This window comes from Lathamus discolor, chromosome 7 (genome assembly GCF_037157495.1).
Source record: "Lathamus discolor isolate bLatDis1 chromosome 7, bLatDis1.hap1, whole genome shotgun sequence".
NCBI lineage: Eukaryota > Metazoa > Chordata > Aves > Psittaciformes > Psittacidae > Lathamus > Lathamus discolor.
Genome location: NC_088890.1, coordinates 16,838,263 through 16,860,833, shown reverse-complemented (window position 1 = coordinate 16,860,833; position 22,571 = coordinate 16,838,263). Strand labels below are relative to the sequence as shown.

Genomic DNA, 22,571 nt, shown 5'->3' with positions numbered 1-22,571 from the left:
ACAGGATGAGGGTCTCCAGCCCCCTGCACACACTGTGAGTGCTTCTGTCTCTCTCCCTTCAAAGTGCTGGTCAGCACAAGGGGCATCAATTTCATACGAGGAGCCTGTAATATATGTACAGCTCGTGCTCGGAGCGCAAGGTTTAATCAGTGATCATTAAGTCCACGGGTTGTTTCTGGCTGTTCAACCAGGCAGCCTAATTATAATTAAGCACACATATGTCAAGGTCTAGAATTACTGGGAAAATGTAAGAGGAATGGCAGCACAGAGCACACACAGCTCAGGGTGGATGGAGCCCATGCTCCTGAGGCTGCACCCAAAGCACCCTTCACTTCTCAAGGATGCAACTTCTAACCCTTGTGAAACACAAGCCTTAACTCAATGCAAGGTGTAAAGCATCACAACTGGGGGTTAGGCTCAGATTAATCTTTCAAAGCTCTCTAAACAATCCGGCCCATCCCTGCGGAGCCACAGAGCCTCAGCAAGACATGGTGGGAGCAAGCCAGGAGCCCTCCAGTCTGACTGCAGTGAGTTCAGAGACGGCAATAACCATTTGTCTAAAAAGTTTCATCTAGAAAATATAACCTAGGAATAAAGTTTGAAAGAGCAGGGGTTGTTTAGTCTAGAGAGGAGAAGGCTGAAGGGGATATAATAACAGCCTTCAAACGCAGAAAAAAATGCTTGCAAAGAGGAGAGGAACACGTTATTCTCCAGGTCTGCTGAACTCCTGCAAGGAAAAGTTCAGCTTGGAAAAGCATAAAACTTCCTGTGCAATCACAGCGGATGGCTGGGGCAGGCTCCATCACCTGAGGGTCTCCTGGGCACCCAAAGGCAGCAGATGCCTGGGCACGTGTAGGGTGGCTCCAGGTCCCCCTGGACAGGATGAAGGTGGCACCGACCCTCCTCTTATGCAGTCATTTGCCATTCCAGAGCTGCACCAGTGCACTGAGGTCTGATCTTCCTGAATTACCAGTATTTATTTACAGCCACTGCAGCTCCCTTTTAATGAAGTGTTTCGTCTGGGAACACAGCTAATACCCCTAGCTAGCCCTAACCTGGAAGAAAGAGCGTGTGAGGGAGCCACCACGCAGTGGTGACTATTTGCTAACAAGGAAACTTGAGAATCTTTTTTCCAAGGCCATCCAGGAGAGCAGGAGCCCTGACCTGCATGGTTCTTACCCCATCACCAAGCCCTTTCCATGGGTGCAAACCTTGGGGTGATGTGTTGACCCCACCAGACCTCCCTTGTACAGAATGATGCTCTGAGTGCACCCATTGGTGGCTGCCCCAGAGGCTCTTGCACTGGAATAGGATAGATGGCACCTGCGGCGCATCAGCTGGGAGCTGTCCCATGGCCAGACTGGAGCCAGCACCGTGGTGCATGTGAACACAGCAGGTTATTTTGCTGCTGTTCTCCGCTGCGTGGGGCTGCCAGGCTCAATATTTCACTCCGGAGCCATGGAAACACACGCCTTTTGGATGAACACAAGCCAAAGCTGTAGCTTGTCTGCAGGTATTCAATACAAAACTGGTACAGAACCAGGAACGCAAACCAGGTTTCTGTTTAACATTAAGGTTTGATAAGAACACGCTGTATGATCCCCTCTGAAGGCTTTCCCCACCCCTATTAGAACTATGTTTATCCCATCAACATTGCCAAGGGAAATAACAAACAAATAAGGCACAGAGAATCCTCATAAGCATCACCTCTACAACTTTGCCACAACAAAGCACTCGAAGGCGCTGCAATCTCACTGGGTGCTTTGCTAAACCGGGGCTGCGAGTTGCAGTAATTATGAATTATTAAACCACTTGGCAAATGGCAGCAGAGGGGCCGCAGGGAGAACGTACGCTGGGTGGGAGGCTGGGAATGAAGCCCCCTGTGAGGGGAAGCAGCTTCCAGCCCTCATTACATTCAACTCCCAGCGAAGCTGCGCTAACACAGGGTGAGGCTCTGCTGCAGCCAGACATCCACTGCACAGATAGCATCGTCTGCTTCACCCTGCCTGGGGAATGCAAAATGCCCTGACTTATGATATTGCAAACAAACCAGGCTATGCTGACGCTTGCTTCTTGCCTTTACATTTATCATCGGGTACACATACACCTGTGCATCGCAGCCCTCACCACCTGAGCCCCAGATGGGTGCCTGCCTGCACCAAAACACTGCACCCAACCCAGTGTTTAAATGCAGCTATAAGGATACAAGAGGGAACAGGATGGCATCTCTCTTGTCCAGCCACCCATGTCAGAGCCTTCTCTCTCTCATAGCACCAGGCAGGCACATTCTCACCACCCCTAAAACAGGGTTTATTTCAAGTTCAACCCCAAGAACTAAAAAGGAACTGAAGGAGAAACAGCCTGCCCAGGGCTTTGTTTATAGCTCAGCCTTGTCTCACTTCTGAGCGACCTCAGGGCATGCAGAAATAAAGCAGAACCCTTATGAAACTGGAAATGAAGGAAACTAAACAATTCTGGGGAAAGCAGAGCACTCACCAAGTGGGGTGTGGTGCTGAGAGCCTCTATGCCCCCATGTGCCATCCTGTGTGTGTCCACATGCCAAATGGGGTGAAGGCATGCTTATGGCTGGCTCTCACAGTAAGCATGCCAAACCTCCCACTGCTGAGCAGCAAAAGGCGGGTGAGGGGAAGAAGAAACATTTCTGGCAGCTTTATAATGTTTTGGCATTGGTCATTTGGGATGGAAGACCTCTGTCTTCATGTCTGGTTTCAAAATGACTCAGGTTGGATTAGGGAATGTTACACCTAGGTCTCAAAATCACAAGAAATCCCTCCAGGGATCCCATCTCCTGACTTGGAAGCAGTTTTATGCTGCCCATGTCTAGAGAAAAGAGGATGGTAGGAGCGTGCTGGAGAGCTGGGAGCCTCCTTTTTCTCAGAAAAATTCAGGAACAGCCAATGTGTCATTTTCTGGCTTGCATAACTTGGCTGAAGTGCCTGGGGCAGCTCCCCTCTCCAGCCCAGGGGGAACAGCAGCACTGGTGGGATGCAGTGCCATGAGGGCACAGGATGGGGAGCAGTCACTGGATCCCTCACCTCGAGCCTCTTACTACCATCCCTGAGGGTGTCCCAAACCCTCAGTGCAGGAGAGGCTGTGCCATTGTTTCTTTGGAAAACATAACCCTGACCATGACAAATGGGACTTCTTCTTCCTCCCACCCCAAACCTTTCAGCTCTTCCTCAAGAAAGAGGAAGAGGGGACTGGAGCCAGACGATGCTCTCAGGTCACTCTGCAATTCAGATGTACGGGGATCAGCACTAACTCGTGCATATAGATAGGTTTTTTTTTTCCCCTCTGCTTTCTGGGTATATCTCAGTGGTTGTTTAGCCCTGGAAAAACAAGCTTTTTGGGGCCTTTAGGCATCTCACAACACAGATGACTGGAGAAACATGCACCACACATGTGAAATCACATTCCACCCCGTAATGGCACCAGTTTAACATCTTATTTTTCCCTGGATTATGCCTGTGACAGATGAGACTGTTACCCTCACCCAGACTCATTTTCCCCAAGGAATGCTCAAACTCTAGTTCTCCTTTTGCCATTCAACGTGACTTCTTCCAAAGTACTCCTGCTCTCTCTGCAAGCTGCACACAGAGACTGTTCCCAGAGAATAACATTTAGCATTACTGGGCTATTTGACCAGCTGGGATTTTGTGGATTTGACTGCCTGGAATCAGCAGAGATCAGGTCTGGGTTTCAATTCAGCTGCCAGGCACATAAAGCACCTGCGAAACCCGTTTAGAGGGCAGTGCAAGCACAAGCAGAGCACAAGCACTGGGAGCACGGCTGTGATGGACCAAGTATCTTCTGGGAAGTGATTAACCTCTGGTAGGGTCCTCCTCATGAGAAAAGCTTCCTGGACAAACTCCATCTCAGCATCGTCCTGATTGCTTCATGAAGGGAGCTATGGGGTAAGCATTGCTACAGCATCCACTGTTTTGTATTGTTGCTAATGCCACAAAAAAAAAAAAAAAAAGCCTCAAAGCAGCCAAAGGAAATACAATATAAAAGGAAATATAACAGCAAAAAATGAGCTCTCTCTTGGAGAATGTGCTGGGAAATAGCTTTTGCTCTTTGCCTCTCCAGCTAATGGCCATGGTGGGCAGGAGGATCACCCAGTCTGCAAGAAGCTGTAGCAGATCAGTCTGTCACAACCTTCAGCTACGACAGCAAAGGGACTTTCGAACAGAAACATGGAAGGAAAGGAGAGATGCCCTCCACTAGCAAGGAAACTGCCCTTTTTCAGTGGATGTGTTTAAAACACATCAGCATTTGTGGCAATTACACAAGCAAAACCTAGAAGATGGTAGAGATGCTACCATCTAATTCAAACCCTGAAACAGAGCACAAGGAGGATCAAAACTACCCCTACAACTCCAGTGTCTGCTGGTGTACTACTACCCATGGTGAGACAGCACAGTCCAGTGCTTTAAGGGCAATGTCCAGGATTAACATGGTGTCACACAGCTTTACTAATCCACAAGGAACTGGCTTTCAAGTGATTAAGTAGAGCCTGGTTGATAAAGAGAAAACCTGGGGTCTTGCAGGACACTTGGGATCACAAAGATCTTGACCTATCCAGTGGGTGACCCCGAGTCTATCATTGAATATACTACAAATATTGTACGGACAACATCTGTTTGCAGGAGGCAGCCTTCTGGCAAGGGACACGGACTGATGCTGCACACCCTATGAGTTATCTGCTCTATCTGATATCTCTGGCTAGTTAGTTGTAATAGAAATATCACAGCAAAATCTGCTGCCAGGGAGGGCCCAGCTTTTAACATGTGCTCTGCAGCTCAGGGACTGTTTACCCTTCAGCTCCCTATAAAGAAAAAAAGGGTTTCAGCGATGCCATAAAATGTTAGATGGATGCAGTGTTACTTCATTTTATAAGGTTAAGCAGCTGCAATGGAGGCATCAGCAGCTCAAAGGGACCTTGTGTGGAGTTTGTGGGGGGAGCTTTATGGGGTGCTTGCTGGACTGCTTGTTCAGTGGCAGTGGGGATGGAAAAGCATTGGGGTGCTGCACCCTGACATCCCCACCCTCAAAACACTGCCATTTAAATGGGGTTATAATTGCGTCCTCCATAACTGCACACACAGCCCTGGTGGAGCTGCCTGTTAGTGCCCAATGCCCCCCAGCTTGAGCTGAGCCAGGTCCCAGAGGAAGGCAAGTTATTAGAATCCTACACATCAATAAAAATGTTATCACCTCACTCTGCAGAGGAACTGCTTCAATTCACTGCAAGCCCCATCATGCTGAGCCTCTGCTCCAGAGAGCAGGAAAGAAGCCAGTTGTTACTGCAGGAACTGCCTGGAAGGAAAGTCATGCTTGGGGAACGTATGGGACAAGGTCCCTTTGGAAGGTTTCCTCCCAGCATTTTAAAAAGGGGTTTCTAAAATGAAAGACAACGATTTTCACTCTAATACCAAGGCGTTTCCTGTCTCTTGACCTGTATCCTCAACAACTTGTTAACACTTCACCTCCAAAGCATGCAACAACCCCTCCAGTACTCGGGGATTGCTCATCTGAACTTGGTGTTGCTCAAGACTCTTTGTACTGATGGGGTTTACACAATAGGAGTTTTCAGGAACACGAGCAGCTTTGGAAATGTGGAGCTTTGCTAATGGAAACCTTGTTTTGGACAGCAATTCCCAACTCCCTCACCATTTCACAACTCTTTTTCCTCTGTGCCTATCTGAGGCTGTTTGAGCAAAACCCTCTCCAGCTCATTAGCTTCTCCTCTTCCCCTCCACTGCTTTGCCACTTGCCAGTTAGGGAGATCCTGGCTGGACACAGGAATCATTCCACATCTTGGCACAGGGCTGGCAACTTCCCTAAACAAACACACCAAGGAACAGGGTGAGGAGGAAGCACGGGTGTAGCAGAGCAAACCTGTCTGTCCAGGCAGGGCAGAGCAAGGAGCTCGGATTCAGCTCTCTGGGGATATGCTTCCAGCATCCCCATCTCTCTTTCCCAGGAAGTTTTCTGCTGAGGGACATGGAAGCAAGCAATAGCTCTGCCAGATGAGCTCAGCCATCTGATAATGCAAACTACCTGTATGAAGGATGGAGCTTGCAGGGGACTGAGATTCCCCAGTGCTGAGCTGTGGACCGGAGCCTGCTGCAGACACGTCCGTGCACGCACAGCCAGCCCCGCAGCCGCAGAATGAAACCCAAACATGTTTGGGGTGAGAGGACTGAGAAATATTACCCTGGGATGTGCTCATGAGAAATGGGTTCAGCCTGATGGGACAAGCATCTCGCCTGGCTTTCCACTGCAGTTTCTATCCGGGGACTGGGGAAGAGGAGAAACAGAGCCATGCGTACGGCAGGAGGAATTTCTTTTAACTAGTCATATGCTCGAGGACTGTGCAACATGCAAAAGGGGCTTATTTCAAAGCACTTGAAAATAGTTTTAGCCTGCAAGGGCAGCTGACAGCAGTCCTTCAAAGTGCTGAAGGCTGGAATTTGCCTCTGCGTTAGCAGCTGGCCTTGATTTCCCCTCCCTCTTCATATAAGGGAGGATTAAAGAGCTTGAAAATACTTGTTTTGAGCTAACGTGGAAAATCCAGCAGTCCATAAAGCCCTGCACTTGGTAAGCCAACAAGCAAACCAAGAAGGGGGGGTACCAGGCACTGAGCAGCAGCCCCCAAGCTGCCGGTCACCCCTGTAATAGGAAGACACCAGCCGTGACACCGACTCCATCACATGGAGGAGATCTGGGATGGTCGCAGGGTGGTACCCTGGGAGCAGGGGTGATGTACCTGTTGCATTGGAGAGTGCAAGGGACTCCATGGAGCCACGGGGAGTCTGCTCGGTGGGTGTCAGGTCCTCCGTGAACTTGAGGGCATTGATGGGGTGCCGGGTGCGGCACTGAGGTGTCGGCATCTCACCTTCCTCTTCTTCTTCGTACTTAGGGACTTTGAGGCTTCCTCTGTTCTCAGGGAAGCTCTGGCTGGACATGTCGCTGTAGCTCTCCTGTGAACGAAGCCTCCCCGAGTAGTAGTCCTCTCTGCAGTCCTGGATGAAGCTGCCACTGTGGCTCTTCATGGCCAGCGAGGAGCTCCTCTTTTGATTGCTGAAATGTTTTGCCCATAAATCCTGCTGGGAGCCTGGGACCTGGCTGGGGTTATAGGAGGTCCTTATGTTGCACTGGCTGAGAAGCTGCAAAGGGCTTTGAGACTGACTTTGCTCCATTTTGCTCCCATAGTGATAGAGCTCGTCCCTGCTCCTCCACAAGTGCTCCCTGTTGAGGCTCGGCGTCTGGCTGGCCAGGCTCAGCAGATCCATCTGCAGAGACAGTGGGTCCACGTCGGTGGAGAGGCGGTTGGAGGTGACCTGCAGCTGGTTGCAAGGGCTGCGCGCCCCCTCCTCACCTTTCCCCTTGTTCTTGCCGATCTTGGCGCTGCGGCGGGACTCCTTGGCTCGCGCACTCTGGAAAGCCGAGTCGGAGGAGTCGGAGCCATTGGGGTCGTCGCCGACACTGCAGGCCCTGGAGCAGAAGATCTGCCCCTGCTTGGGCAAGAAGGGCCGTCCCAGCAGCGACTTCTTGCACTGCGCGCAGCAGAAGCAGGTCTCAGTGGCGTGCCAGTGCTGGCCGTCGTATGTCATCTGGCCCTGGTCAATACCTTGAAGGGGAAGAGGCACAGCATCAGAGTCAGCCCGTGTACATCACCTCACACTGCACTTAACATGTGCATCCCTATGAATACAGGCTGGGAGGGCTGGGTCTGTTCAGCCTGGAGAAGAGAAGGCTCTGGGAGGCCTTAGAGCAGCTCCAGTGCCTAAAGGGGCTGACAAGAAACCTGGAGAGGGGCTTTTCACAAGTGCCTGTAGGGACAGGACAAGGGGAATGGCTTTAACCTGGCAGAGGGGAGATTTAGATTAGATATTGGGAAGAAATTCTTCACTATGAGAGTGCTGGGGCACTGGCACAGGGTGCCCAGAGAAGCTGTGACTGCCACATTCCTGACAGTGTTGGCCTTGGAAGGCCAGGTTGGATGGGGCTTGGAGCAACCTGCTCTAGTCAAAGGTGTCTCTGACCATGGCAGTGGATGTGGCACTATATGACCTTTAGGTCCCTTCCAAGCCATTCCATGATTCTGTGCTCAACTACAAGCAACATGCAGCTTGGCTCACAACTGAAAGCCTTCAGCAGGGTTTCTCTGACGTGTGAAGTTAAGCCCGTTTCTAATTCCTTGCAGGCTGCAGGCCTTTGCTTGGGAGTTACTCAGCTCTGGGAAAGGCAGCAGAACTGAGCCTCAAGCTATTTCATATTAAATGGGGATATTTCCGTTCATAAAGCAAAGGAATGCAAGAAGTTCTCCATAAAGTCCTTGAAGTCAAAGCAATAATATGCTGCCTATTTAAAAAAAACAACAAAAAGCCTCCAACTGAACTGTAATGAGGAATTCCTGCTGCCCTGGTTAAGTATGCAACAAAGCAGATGACATCGCCATCCCTCCCTGCTACCACGACCCCATCCTAACTTTATTTTGCCTACTGGGGCCCCTTCTCTAAAAGGGAAAAGAAAGACCCAGCCCCAATGATTTGAGTGCACACCCCTGCCTTCCCCCCCTTGGCTTAACTATAGGAACTGATGCAGCAAGCTCGTTCCCCACCAGCCAAACCCTGGGGAGCATATGCCTGCTGCACGCACATTGTTCTTGGTCAGAACTGTGAGCAAAAGCTCCTGAGGTTTCAACTATAACGTTCATTCCCTGGTTTAAGCTGCTGTTCCTGGCAACAGCCCCCGTTACCTGAGAAACTGCCTTGCACAGGGTGGGCTGGCCGGCACGGTGGGGTGCTGCACCACACGTGTGCAGCGCACGGGCTCGCACAGTTTACAAATGAACAGTACATTAACAGCCCGTTTTATTCCAAACTAGGTTTGGTTTGGTGCAACTGGGTTTTTTCTTTCCCTTATAAAGAATGAAATGCTTTTATACAGACTGGAGTGCTACATTTGCGGACGGTGGGTGGGATTTTATCAGCTCCTTTTCCAATGCACCCAAGCCATCTTGCAGAGGAAGGACCTTACATCCTCAGCTACCCAACCCCAAGCCTTGTAAGTCTTATCTCTGATTTATGTAGCTATTAAGCACAACGGCCAGTGACTACTACAAGCAAATTGCACCACGATGGCTGCAGTCCTTCCTTTGCTAGAAATGTGCAGATACACACCAAAACAGGCATTTTGCCCCCAAAACCTGAGAGTCAGCAGGCTCCAGCTGGCTGGATGGAGGGGAGAACAGCAGATGGGGGAAGCAGGAGAGAAGGAAGCATGTGAGAAGCGTTAACAGCTGCCTCCTCACCGCTCAGCAGCTGAGCTTTGGGGAAAGATGTGCTGCAGGTCACAGCAAACATGTCCTCCAAGTGCCTTGCTGATCACTGAGTTCCCCCACTATGCCATCTGGCTGCTGCACGGGAGCAAAATGGTTGTTTGGGGCTTTTTTCTTTCCCTGCAGCCTATGAAATACTGAACACGTGAGCTCACCTCTGCGGACAAAGAAAGAGCTACCCATGCACCCGCGAGCAAATGCTCAGCCAAGTGGCAAACAGGGCTGGGGAGAGCAGCAAGGCAGCTTCCCAGTCTGCCCAGCTTACCACCCCCGAGTGCTGGGGTTCAGCTAGCCCCTAGAATAAAGCATATTTCAAATCACTGTTTTAGAAACCAAAACTGACTCTGGTGCATTATTTCTTTCTGTGTGAGAACAACTATTTCTGGGTTGACTAGAAAAGGCTAACAGAAACAGTAACGATGCCTAATGAACAAGCATCTTTCCTGTCAGTAGCTCGTTAATTCATGTGATCCTTTGGCAAGCTTGGCTGGGAAATATCTGTGAGCTGAAGAGCCAGGCTGTTTACAGGAAAATGGGATTTAAAGGAAGAGAAGCATTCATTATATTAGACCAGAGAAAGCTTCCAGTGGCTGCAATAGCTCCTGAGGTTACTCTCTGATAGAGAAGAAACAAGAAGGGATAAGTAGTGGTTTAACCCAATAGATTACTGCGCTAACTCCCTGGTGGCATGCAGTCTTGCCTGCAGCCCCAGGTTGCTGTCAAGACTTACTGCAACAGCTCTTCTTGCTAGAAACCACATCGCAGGCTGCAGGACAGTGGCACTTACCGATGTGCTGGGCGCAGGTATCACAGTACTCGGCATAAAGGGATTCGAAGCAGCTGCAGCAGTAGGGCCTGCCATCCTTCATGATGTACCTCTGCCCCCCCAGCACTGTCTCGCATTCAAAGCAGCAGAAGTGTTTCATGTGCCAGTGCCGCCCTTCAGCCTCGGTGCATTCATCAGCAAAAATGATCTGGGGAGGGAAACAAATATGGAGCAGAGTTGGTCAGAAATGGGATCTGGGATGCGGGCAGCAACCTTCCCGTCTTCTGCTTGTGCACAGCACATGTGCCCTTTGCTCATACAGCCTCCCAGCTTTATAGCTAACCCCCTCATGATGCATGGGGAACTCCTGTTCTTGTAGGGGCACCCCATCACGTCTTCAGGAAATCCATTAAAATGCAAATACCTCAGAGGACTACGTTAGCGCCAGGACTATGAAGTGTTAAGGCAGATCTCACAGTAATGTGCTCCTAAGCACATCCATCAGCAGGAGGGGTCGATCAGGGTAATAAACACGCTTATATACAACCGATCGATCTGGTGGGCTTTTGAAGAACAGAGCAGCCACTTACTAAAACACATTCACTCATCTCTGAAACAGGGACCCGAGTACAAATGATGAGCACAAATGATGAGCAAAACCACAAGAAGCGGCAGCTTTCTGGAGGAGAGAGAACACAGAGCTACAAGGCACCTCACTGTTGTCTCTTCCCCAGCCTGTGTGCTTATAAAGATGATCGCAGCCATTATACAAGCAGGAAAACTGAGGCACAGCACTGTTAAGCGTGGGCTGGTGAAGCAGCCATCTCAGATGTTTTCAGCAGATGCTTTCTTGCTGTCTCTGCTTTACATCCTCACTCCCAAAGCCAAGCCAGGGGAGTAAGGAGTGGCCCAGCTCTGCTCCCTGGCTCTCTGCCCCAGCATAGGTCACACCAAAAGCTTTTTCTCTGCAGTTCCTTTTACTCCCGAGTTATTCTTTCGCACAGTTAGCATTGAGTGTTTCAGGGGAAGAAATGTGCATTAAAGAAGGAGCTGAATGAAAGACTTATATGAGAATTTGCAGGGATAAAAAATACATGAAAAAAAATTACCAGCCTAAGCCACAAAGAACTAAGGCCAGTTGAATGGTTAGGAGTTGTTTTTTTACTGGTAACGCTACAAATTTAATTGGATACATACGTCAATGCTCTTTATATTTGAAGTGCCTATAGCCTTGGATATTTACTGTTACATGCTTGCATAGATGGGGACGTGGTATTTTATAGTACATATGGTTTTCCACACTATGGCTTTCATAACTTTAAAAGCCAGAACAATTTCCTTCACCAGCTTTTTAAACAGAGATTGACACTTGAGAAACGCTTAGAGGAGACTCTGTATGGTTCTCTCTATTCGTTTTGTATTCCATTTGTTCAGCTTCCTTTAGCCCATTAATCACCTCTCTCAAAGCCTACTTCAGCTCAGCTCACTCAGTCACTACTTGTAGTGTACTACTTGTAGGAAACACAGCACTCATCCCACCAGAAGCTTTCTCTGGGAAAAGAGAGGAGAGGGAGGACCACCACACACAGCTGGCTAGAATCAGCAGCACGAAGGCTCTGCAGTTACTGAAGTACTCACGGCACGTAGCAGAAGCCAGGGTGAGCTGGCTCTTACCTCGTCGCACGCCGCGCAGCGGGGCTTGAGGCACTCGGCGTGGTGCCTGCCACAGTAGATCTTCCCATCTTGGTAAAAGTAGATCAGGTCGACCAGCAGCTCATTGCAGATGCTGCAGATGAAGCAGGGAGGGTGCCAGCAAACACCATGTCCTGCTCGAGAGGCAAAGACGGCCATATCCCCTCCATTGATCTGGCCACCGCACTGTCAGAAAACCATAGAATCATGGAATGGTTTCAGTTAGAAGGGACCTAAAGGTCATATAGTGCCACATCCCTTGCCACAGGCAGGGACACTTTCAATTAGAGCAGGTTGCTCCAAGCCCCATCCAACCTGGCCCTGAACACAGCCAGGGATGGGGCAGCCACAGCTTCTCTGGGCACCCTGTGCCAGTGCCTCACCACCCTCATAGGGAAGAACTTCTGCCCATTATCTAATCTAAATCCACCCTCTTTCAGTTTAAAGCCATTCCCCTTGTCCTGTCCCTTGTCCTTGTCCCTCTCCGGCTTTCTTGTCAGCCCCTTTAGGCACTAGAATCTGCTCTAAGGTCTCTCCTGAGCCTTCTCCAGGCTGAACCAGCCCAGCTCTCTCAGCCTGGAGGAGAGCTGCTCCAGCCCTTGCAGCATCTTTGTGGCCTCCTCTGGACTCGCCCTAACAGGTCCATATCCTTCTTACGCTGGGGGCCCCAGAGCTGGATGCAGTACTCCAGGTGGGGTCTCAAAAACCTAATGTTTACAAAGGAGCAGTTGAGCCCACTGCTGCCCATGGCCAACAAGCTGCTTTCACAACCACAGCAGCAGAAGCTGCTAATTCACAGCTCCTTTCTGGTATCTCTCAGTCTCTTTCCATCCCCATTTTGTGGCCAGGATATAAACAGCTACCTCCCTGCACAAGACCAGGAGCTGAAATGACTGCTCCATGTGAAATATTGGGGGGTGCTCTTGGCATGCACCCCAATGGCCCCCAGTGCTCATAGCTGGTGAGGGGCATGGGGTGGGTGCTACTCCTGAGAGCTTCACTTAAGTGATGATACAAAAGCTGCCCCACTTGCACCAGTTCATTAGTTACTACCCACCTGCTCGCAGATGGCTCCCGTCATGGTTACAGGGAATGGCCGGACATTGCCTCTCCCTAAATTTTCCCTCTTCCTTTGGTTGCTGAAGAGTTTGAGCTCCCTCTTCTCCTCCTCATCCAATGAATTGCAATAGCGGACCTAAAAAAGACCAGTGATGCCCAGTGTTACGGGTGTCCCAGCCCAGCGACCCACAGTTCAGGGGCTCTGCAAACCTCTGCATTGGGGTTACAGAAACAAACTCTGCCCTTGGCTTGGGGGAGGCTGAAGAAACTCAGCTATCTGGGCTTCAGTCATTGCAGGGTTTGGTAAAATATATCAAGAGGCAGAGGTGAGAAGAGAGGGCAGGAGGAAGGTTGCTCTTCAGGTGCTCAGCTTGTAGGAAAGTTGGGTCCTCAGCATCCCACCCAGCCCAGCAATCAGACAGACGGCTTCCATGCTTTCCCCACCAGCCTCCTTACAGCAAAGGTCTTACAGCTTCAAAATAATGAAGTAGCATTTTAAGAGCACAGGTCCTTTTCCCAGTGCAAATGATGGAACTATTTAGGAACTCCAGCTATTCTTCCAGCACATTTGCCAAACCTCTACACTAGAAGGTAACAAGGAAATAAGTAAAATAAAATAATACAAACAATGAACGATGCAACATTCCCAAAGCTTATAAAACTCCGAGGTGTTCCTGACTATTTTAATTCTGCTTAGCTCTTGGCTGGTTGCATCTCAACAGGGAATGACAGAATGGTTTGGGCTGGAAGGGACCTTAAGATCATCCAGTTCCAACCCCTCGCCATGGGCGGGGGCACCTCACACTAGACCACGTCAGTGTGAGACAGAGCTCAAAGCTCCACCCAGCCTGGCCTTGAACACTGCCAGGGATGGAGCATTCACCACTTCTTTGGGCAACCCGCTCTAGTGTCTCATCACCCTCACAGTAAAGAACTTCTTCCTTATACCCAAACTGAACTTCCCCTGTCTAAGTTTGAACCCGTCACCCCTTGTCCTATCACACCTTGAATTTCCAAAGGAGCAAAACTGAGCATGATGGGAAACTGGAAGCAAACCCTGCCGATGTGCACTGAACACATGGAGACTCGTGCCTGCCGTAGCAGCGTTCATGTGTATCTGCCCTTACAATTTTCACCTGTTGGAGGCTGTGGGTTCTCAGTGGCTGCCAAGGAAGGCGGGCAGGCAGGTTGGGGCTCGAGGGTGTGCAGGAAGAAGCCCCTGCTCGGTGCCTGGAGCTCCCCTGGTGCTGGCAGCGCTGCGCTGTGCCCATGGCACTCAGCCACACACAGGCAAACTCGTTAAAATCTGACCTAGACCAAACACGTTACCTCATGCACTTTCCAGAGCGGTTTCTTCAGAAAGCAGCATGAAAATAGGTTTTTTCTGTTGTTTACACAGGGAAATTTCATGGGCTATCAGAGGCCAATGTTATCACTGGTGAGAATGGGATGTCAAAGACCGGACCCTTCCTACTGCCACACGTCTTTCTTGTGAGATGTACGAAGGTTTGTTTACTCTGGTTTTGACTCAACACCCAGCTTGCCAGGCTCTCCCAGCTCATAAGGCTCAGCCCAAGTGAAACCCCTCCTCAGCACACATACCCCAATTCCCAAGGTGAATCGGAAGCAGCATTTGGGAAAAAGGCTTTGGCAGCTTTGGATCTGGCTCTAGCTGATCTCAACAGCCTTTCAAGCCACTCACAGCACAGCTCTGGCCTCCACAGGCTGAGAAAATGCTTTTAATTCAAGGAACTGAAGAAAGATGATTTAAAAAAAGCTAACTTTGGAAACAAACAACTCCCTCCCCACCTCCAACACCACTGAAGCAGGGAGTAAATACAGCACTTACACAGCAACATGACCGAACTCCAAGTAAATAAACCAAAAAGCAGAAAAGGCTGAGAAGGGACCAGCCACAAGTACTACAAACAACCCCAGGAGGTGCCTGCCCACCTGCAGCCCTGAGGGATGTCCGAGGACCCTTTCTGGCTACTAACCTCATTGTCGTGCGGTGGCAGCTGGTGCAAGAGCTGCTTTATGCGAGACTTTTCTCCTGGGCTGTTGACGTAGGGCACCTTGTCCTCAGGCAGGCAGCTGTAGTACTGGTGCACCTATGGAGCAAGAGAAACGACTGCAGTGGGGCTCCCTGGCCAAGCCTGTGCCCAGCCACCAGCCACCCCCCAAGCCAACAGGCACCGGGTCTTCCCCACGATTTCAAGCAGGGAAAACACATCCATGCTTTGCTTTGGCTCTATTGCCTTTGCCCTATGGAGAAAAGAAGCAGCAGAGCTTGTTACCGTTTGCTCGGTCAGCCTCCATAGCGTTAGCATGTTTTGCTGGCTGCGGGGATGTGTCAGCACCTGCCTCAGCAGGGGAGGTTAAAAAGGCTGCGCCCCAGCAGCCTCCGTGTTGCCGGCTATCTCAGCCTCCACCTCCATCAAACCCCTCCGGGCTTTCTTCTGCAGCAATTTGTGGAAATAAACACCAGATAAAATCTGTTGGGAGGCTTCAGGTTTTTTTTTCTCTTTTGTCTCGAAGGGTGTAATTAAAACCTGCCATTATAAAGGCAGTGCAGTGGGGCACAGCACTGGAGGAGCCTGGTGGCAGCCCAGAGAGGAAGCACACCCCAAACCCCAGCGCGTTCTCTCCTCTGACTGCCACACCTGGGATGTGCACCCGAGGGCCGGGCCAGGCACCGGGATGGGACTCACTGGCCAAGGATAAGCTCTGAAACGGCAATGATGATATTGATAGCTTGGGAAGAAGCAGGAGAAGGTAAGGGTAAGGGAAACCTTGGCTGGGATCAGGAGCCTTTGCAGACCTGGATGCCTCTGGATGCTCAGGCAGCAGCAGCAGAGGGCTGGATGACTTCCTTAAATCTGCACTTGGCTAAAGAGATGCAAACTGTTTTCCTGGTGCACACAGCTTTCTGCCTTTGCTGTGGTGAGATTAACCCCCTGAGATGCTCCCTTGGCTCTGAGACACTGCAGCAATTCATCCCAGAGCGGCTGCACTGCCTGCAGCTTCCACAGGGCTTTTCCCAAATGTTTTGCAGTGCCTTCTGATCAGCTTTTCCTCCTCCTGTGTAGAAAGCAGCACTTGGGCTGGCCTTCCCTAGAGAAGTTCTCTCTGTCCACACAACCCTAGCAGCATCTGCAGGATGACAGGCCACCGCAAGTGCCTGTGAGGGAAGGAGATATGGGGACACAGAGGCAGGGCTGGCAGGCAGGGGAGCTCACCTATGGGCTCGCAGGCTGCTCTAACCTTCAACGAGACATTATGTTTTATTCCAGAATAAATACCCAAACCTGGCATTATTCAGCAATAGTTTCTCTGCTGACTCCCTGGTCTCACTCAGAGCTGTTCCACTGCTTGCAGTTGCTTTTCTCAATTCCCAGTTCCCCCAAACCAACTCTAACATTCACCTTTCCCCATCATCAGGTTTTGCAGAAAGGGTGATTTTTAGCAGATTTCTGCCTGTAACTCTGTGGGGTTGATGACAAAGGAACTGCTTGTGTCACAAAGCTGAGGAACACGCTGAACATACACCACTTCAAACCCCTAAGTTTGTTTTGCTAAGGCACAGCAGAAACAGACCCACCAGCTACGGAAACTGCCAAAGAAAGGCTGCTAAGTATTTTGTTATGTTAAAAAGAAAACAAGCTACGCACATTAGAATACTTACTTTGCATTTATACAGCATCCTTCATCCAAGGACATCAAAGTACAATAAATACACTTAAATTCTTACGACACGCTACGTGAGGTAGCAAATACAGATTCTGGAAAGGACTATTTGCAGCATAACGGCGTTAAATCAGCTCCATGAGTTCATGCAGCTAGTCCATAACAGAGCTTGAAGCTGATAGTCTCTTGGCGATGCCCTGGCTGCTGTACCCCTTACCGCGCTGCCATGCTGAGCCTTCCCAGCTGGTACGGACACCTCCTGACTTCTCTTGCCAAATTCCTCACAGGCTGCTCGCCTTCCCCTGCGCCCAGGTTGGTTAGTTTGTGTTTTTATTCCTTTCAATGGCGTTTTTTTGCCCACTGAGTCCTTGAAGTTGGCGGAGACCAGAAATGACTTTTCTTTGTTTTGAAGAGCTGCCAAATTCCATCGTGCTGCTCTGGTCCCTAAAGCAATGAGCTACAAGACGCTCAACCCTGGGCAAAAAGCAGAGATGTGAGTTCTTCCCCGGAGCCCGACGCAGCGGGATGTACGTGCCTAGCTCTGCTCTCCTGCTTCCGCTGGGAAGTTTTCCATTTAGTCTCAGCAGGTCCGCGGGAACCGGCTCCCATCACACCAGCAACGTAGCTCAGCAGGGATTGGCAATTTGGTTTGAAAAGCAAAACAAAATAAATATTGCAGGCTCCAACCTGTGTTCTGTTGCCTGAAATAACCTGAAAGGGTTTGCTTTGGATTTGCATCAGCCAAAGGGAACTTCTGCTCATGGAGGAGATGGAGGGGAGGCTGCTGCCAGTCCTCAACCAGCATCCCCAGGAGAGATTATGGGGAGAAAACCCTTTTGTCATGCCTCTCAATGGCTTCCTCTGCTGTTGCCTTTACATGCATCATCCTACCTGGGGACAAACCTGAACCAGAAGGATGCACAGATCCTTGCACCAGGACAATCACTCTTGTCCTGAGAGGTCCTGCCAGAGTGCAGATAAAGAGGAGAAAGACACCACTTCCCTGGGCTGACATTAACCCAGATTTGTGCAAATATGCTCTCTCATCCACCACCTATTCCTGATGCAATGCACCCAAGTCCGGATGGAAGAGCCAAGCCTTTGAGGGATGGGGTCATAGGCTGCCAGAGTCCCTTGACTCCGTGCTCAGCCAGCCGCTGACAGCATTCCCAACTCCACGGGTAAGCGGCTGGCAGCTGGGTTGGCACAGCCCAGTTGGGGTGCTCAAGAACTAGTTAACATAATGAAGGAAAGGGGATTCTCAGATCGATCTGGCTTTGCAGGGAAAAGGCCTACAGAAAATTTTAACTTGCTGGCAAACTAAAACTGCTCAGTCTGCACTTTTCTTTTGTACAAAAGGTCACCGTTTTCTGCTAAAACAACTCCTCCTCCATCCAGCTCTGGTCCGGAGCATGCACAAGCCTTTGTAACTAGCGAGCCATGCAGGGCTAAAGGGCCTGATCCAGACCCCCCCAAGCACCAGCAGATGGCTCCTTGCTGACCTTACAGGCTATGCAACATGAGCTGCACACAGATAAGGCAGACAGCGTGGGGCAATGGCCCAGGATGGATAACATTTCCCTTCTAAATCGTGCAGTATCTTTAACTGTTTTATTATTAAATAGTTCTGCCTTAGACCACAGCAGCTCCACATCCTGCTGCTTCCCCTCACAACAGATCTGCTCCGCCCATGCTTATCCTAGCAAGCATCACTAACGCACAGGAGACACTTGTGGGGCCAGGCTTTCACCCTCAACTTCCCCACATTGCCCCTCTTCTCTCTGACCTCTGCTAACATCTGGATGGGAGAAAACCCGGAGAAATCTGGAAAACATCAGGCTGGGTTAAAATAAGGCTTCAAACAACGTCATGAGGCCCCAGATGCCACGGGGACGGGCTGGCTGTGGGTGCTGTGGACAGCCAGGCAAGCCCCATCCTGCCTTGGGGAGATCTCCCAGGCACTCGGATGGGCTCTGTACCACGAGAACCAGCACAGCAGATATTCATCTTCCCAGGGTGTTATTCTCACCTTCAAAAGTAAAGTGTCCAAACACCACGTTTTGCTAACAAAAACCAATACACATTTTGGAAATTAACAGCTGCTTGGAGCTAAAAGGGGAGGGCAGAGGGAGGGGAAAGACAGAAATTAAAGAAAGAAAGAAACCAGGAGAAAGGAAAGAACGTAATGTAAAACGAGGGTAGGAAAAAGCCTTTAAAGTGGAGCCAACTTTATTCAAAGGCACTGCGGAAAGTAATTACATTAAGTTTACAAATGCCTTTGTGTTCTGCAGTCTTCCTAGGTTTGGGGTGTGTTTCCAGTTTAACTTTGACAGTTTACAAACCTACCCCTGCTCCATAAAGGCAGGACTGCAGCTTCTCCTGGCAGCCCCACGGGTGACGAAGACAAAACCCACCTGAGCATATTTGTGAGCAAAGTCTTACACCTTCTCCCAGAAGGAAAAGTTTGCAACAAACCTCTGAATTTAAGCCATTGATGAAGGATCTCTTTGATCAATGAATTAAAGGAGATGGGGGAAATATGTTTCTTATGCCACAAATTACCGTTGGGATGTAGCATTTGGTTGTACTTGCCCCTAGTACAACACTCCAACCAAAACCATCCACCAAACCCGGCTGTTTGGGATGACTGTACCACTGGGATGGACTACAAAGGAGCACGCGGTGTCCTGGCGTGGCTCAGCTGATGGGTGCTGACTTGCTCAGCCGTAACATCTCCAGCACATCCAGCTGGGCAATCCCACCTGGCTTTCATGAAAGCAAACTGCAAAACCAGCTCTAAAATGCTCACTGAGAGCAGTATGTGCTGGCCTGTGTGCAGCAGAGTGCCTGAACATGGGCGTCCCCAAAAACGGGACCATGGTGGGTCAGCCACTGCTTAGGCTCAGCAAACTATCACGCCCAGTGGAGTTGGTTCACAACCCACGTACGCCAGCATTCCCCAATGCCCAGGACAGCATTGCTTCCCCTGGGACTATGCCCAGCAGCCCATCCCATCCCACCCAAGGATGTACCACAGTGGTACAGCACCATGAGCTTGTGCTCACTCATGGCTCCATCTCTGTCTCGCTGCTTGTGAGCTCCCACGAGCTTTGGCTGCAGGAGGAGGAAGGCGGCCAGTGGCTCGACAAGCCTGTGCTGGCCCAGGCGAGCAAGGCTTCTCCTGCAGCTCACCTGCTCCTCCCCAGTGCTGGCTTTTGAATGACACATCAGGCATTAAATGATCTTTTACACCAGGTGCTTAGAATTGACAGAGAAACAGTGTATTTGGTATGTCTCTCATTCCTGCTGGCCTCCCTTGGAAAAGCAGAGAGGGAAATACCTGAACAAGCCACATGCAAATAACCCTCTCTACGCTGCAAGTGGTTGTACACATAGGCTCATACATGAGCTCCACAGATGACAACACGTGCAAAACTGGAAAATGGGTTTAGTGTGCTTTGGCCCGAGTCTGGCACGTCCTCCTTGTCTGTGGCTATTGGCATACAAAGCACTTACTTATTTCTTGAAGCAAAACAATCCTTGCAGCAAGGCCAGATGCTCTGAAACAGAGAAGAGAATGGGAACTGCTGGCTAGGGTTGCTAAGCGCAGGGTCACAGCCAGGCATGCATCCCCGAAGGGAACCAGGGTCCCCTTGAGACCCCGCAGCCCTGGTTGGGAGCAGACTATTATCACCCCTAGATCCATGACCGTTCCCATGTGCCAGCATGCAGCAGTGGGAGGTGGATGTACCCCTGGCGCCAGGCGATCCAGTGCCCCACAATGCTGGGCTTGTTCTTGGAAACCCGCTCCCGAGTTGCAGGGACAAAGGCAGGGAACAAAGGAAAAACCATTTTCCTAAGTGCTATTTGTTCTGGCATGCTCTTGTGGCTCTCCTCGCGCTTCTCTCCCATGGCTAACAGCAGCCGAGTTGTTTGAGCGTTGCTGCTCACCAGTTGACATCCACGCGTGCCAAGCCTTTGGAGCAGTTCTTGGTCTGTAAGAGATCCCACAGAAACACTGCTTCCTGCTGGCATCAAAGAGCAGTATTTGAATGAAGGCTGTATATCCCCAAGTTTTAGACTTGTCAAAGCACATGCCATCATTTTTCTTTTTTAGGCAGAAATTGAATTTGGATTAAAAGGAGCCAGCTCTTTTTGTGTCTTTGTGAAGACACAGAAACAAGTGTCTTCAAAAGCATCTGAGAGTGGCCTTTGTGCTGCAAGGTACTGATTGGCAGTTGCACCCCTCACAGTCCCCTGGAGCATGAGCAATTATAATGATCATCTGCTGCTTTGACCAGAGCTGATAATTCCCCTGGGTTTGCCACTTAAACTGTTCTTGTGCTGGTAAGGCCAGGGGTAGCATACTAGAATAACAGTACAACAAGGAAAAGCTGTAATTGTACACTGGAATAAAGCTCCAGGACAAGCTCACCTGCATCACAGAATGGTTTGGGTTGTAATAGGCCTTAAAGCTCATCCAGTTCCAACTCCCTGCCACGGGCAGGGACACCTTCCACTAGCCCACATTGCTCCAAGCCCTGTCCAACCTGGCCTTGAACATTTATATGGTGTAGTCCAGGGTTTATCTGCTTTCTTTTCCACTCCCTGCTCATTCCCTGCCTCTTACCTCTGCTGACCACCACATAGCTACTTCAGAACTGAACAAACCATGCTGGGTGAGTGGTTTTGTTTCCATGCCCCACCAACTGAAGCTGATTCCTCCTCCAATAATAAGATTGTTCAAGGATTAAATAATTTTCACATTGGCTCACCATGACTAGGAAAACACCCAGGATACAGACACACAGCAAAATGGTTTTGCCATGGGGGTTATTTTGATGCACTCACACCTCCTCCATCTGCTCTGCTTCAGGGCAGAGAAAATAGCTCCAGGATCTCCAAACCCACCCCGGCTGCCCCCAAGTCAAGCAGCACTGGGACTGCACAATGAAAAAGCACTTCATGTGCGGGATTGCTGCTCCATCCAGCTGGGAAGCATTCCACACGGTCCTATGCCTGGAGGCTGGATTAGAAAGCTCCAGCCTTGAAATAAGAGTCGCTAACTGCCGGGCTATTTAGATACTGAAAGAGTTCACCGGGGAGGTGATGGACTCACCCCTACCTCAAGGTGAAATTGGAGAGCTTTGAAAAATGTGCTGAAACGCAGGGTTTGGGTAAAATACCACAGCGTGCATGTGTGCAAGGGGGCAGAGTGAGAGGCAGCTGCAGCTTCTAGCACCGGTGTACACGAGTTACAGCTCCTTTTCAGTACCCTCAGCCTTGCATCCACTGTGCTCTCCAAATCAGGATCTATCAAAGAATATCTTCTTGAGGCCATAAATTAGCTTACCTGCTTCCCATTTACTACACAGGCTTGGAGCACAGGGTTGCTGTGGTCTATCTTGTTACTTCCTTGCTTTAATCTCTGGAGGAGTGAAACAGCTTGTTGAACTTAAAGGGCTCAAGAAAGGACGAGAAGGTAAAATGCACTTGACCTTGACAAATAGGCATAACTGAGGTACATAACCCCCAGAGATGACTGGCCCAGATAACGTACTTTCTACCACACCAAGGTGGTGAAAATGGGTATCTTTAGGTAAGGTGCTAATGCATGTTCCATGCAGGTTCACCTCCGCTCTCCTTTCCCCACTTTGCCACCTGAACAGCAACTGATAAAGCCTGAAGGTTTTCTAACTCAAGCCCTTGCTAAAGGTTTTGCAAAAGATCCAGGACAGGAATCAACACGTACGTTAGACCCTGAATAAATTCCCTATGACAGCTACGAGCTGCACACCATACTGCAAAGCTCTTGAGGTCCAAGCTCTAATGTTTGCCTTAGAGAAAAACAGTCCCTGAACCTTCATGCTGCTAATTTTAGCTCAGATGAGACTTTCATAACTTTTTAAGGGACCTGATCAGAGCAACTGTGCTGACAGCCAGAGGGAATTAAGTTCTTACAGCACATACAAGGGTCTTGAATGTTGGCATGCCAGA

The 22,571-nt window shown here is 50.0% G+C and overlaps 1 protein-coding gene across 4 annotated transcripts in view; it reads right to left on the bottom strand.

The window, feature by feature from the left end:
• The window catches only part of PRICKLE2 (prickle planar cell polarity protein 2), a 106,975-nt gene that overhangs the window by 5,084 nt on the left and 79,320 nt on the right, over nucleotides 1-22,571 (bottom strand). For 3 of the 4 annotated variants that reach the window (XM_065687316.1, XM_065687319.1, XM_065687317.1), the window contains 5 exons: nucleotides 14,885-14,998; nucleotides 12,886-13,023; nucleotides 11,811-12,014; nucleotides 10,158-10,344; nucleotides 6,794-7,657 (listed from right to left, as the gene is read on the bottom strand). In XM_065687316.1, the coding sequence (XP_065543388.1) occupies nucleotides 6,794-7,657; nucleotides 10,158-10,344; nucleotides 11,811-12,014; nucleotides 12,886-13,023; nucleotides 14,885-14,998 (1,507 nt within the window). Of the gene's footprint in view, nucleotides 1-6,793; nucleotides 7,658-10,157; nucleotides 10,345-11,810; nucleotides 12,015-12,885; nucleotides 13,024-14,884; nucleotides 14,999-16,572; nucleotides 17,119-22,571 lie in introns of those variants that run through there. The other variant, XM_065687320.1, reaches the window with a different exon arrangement.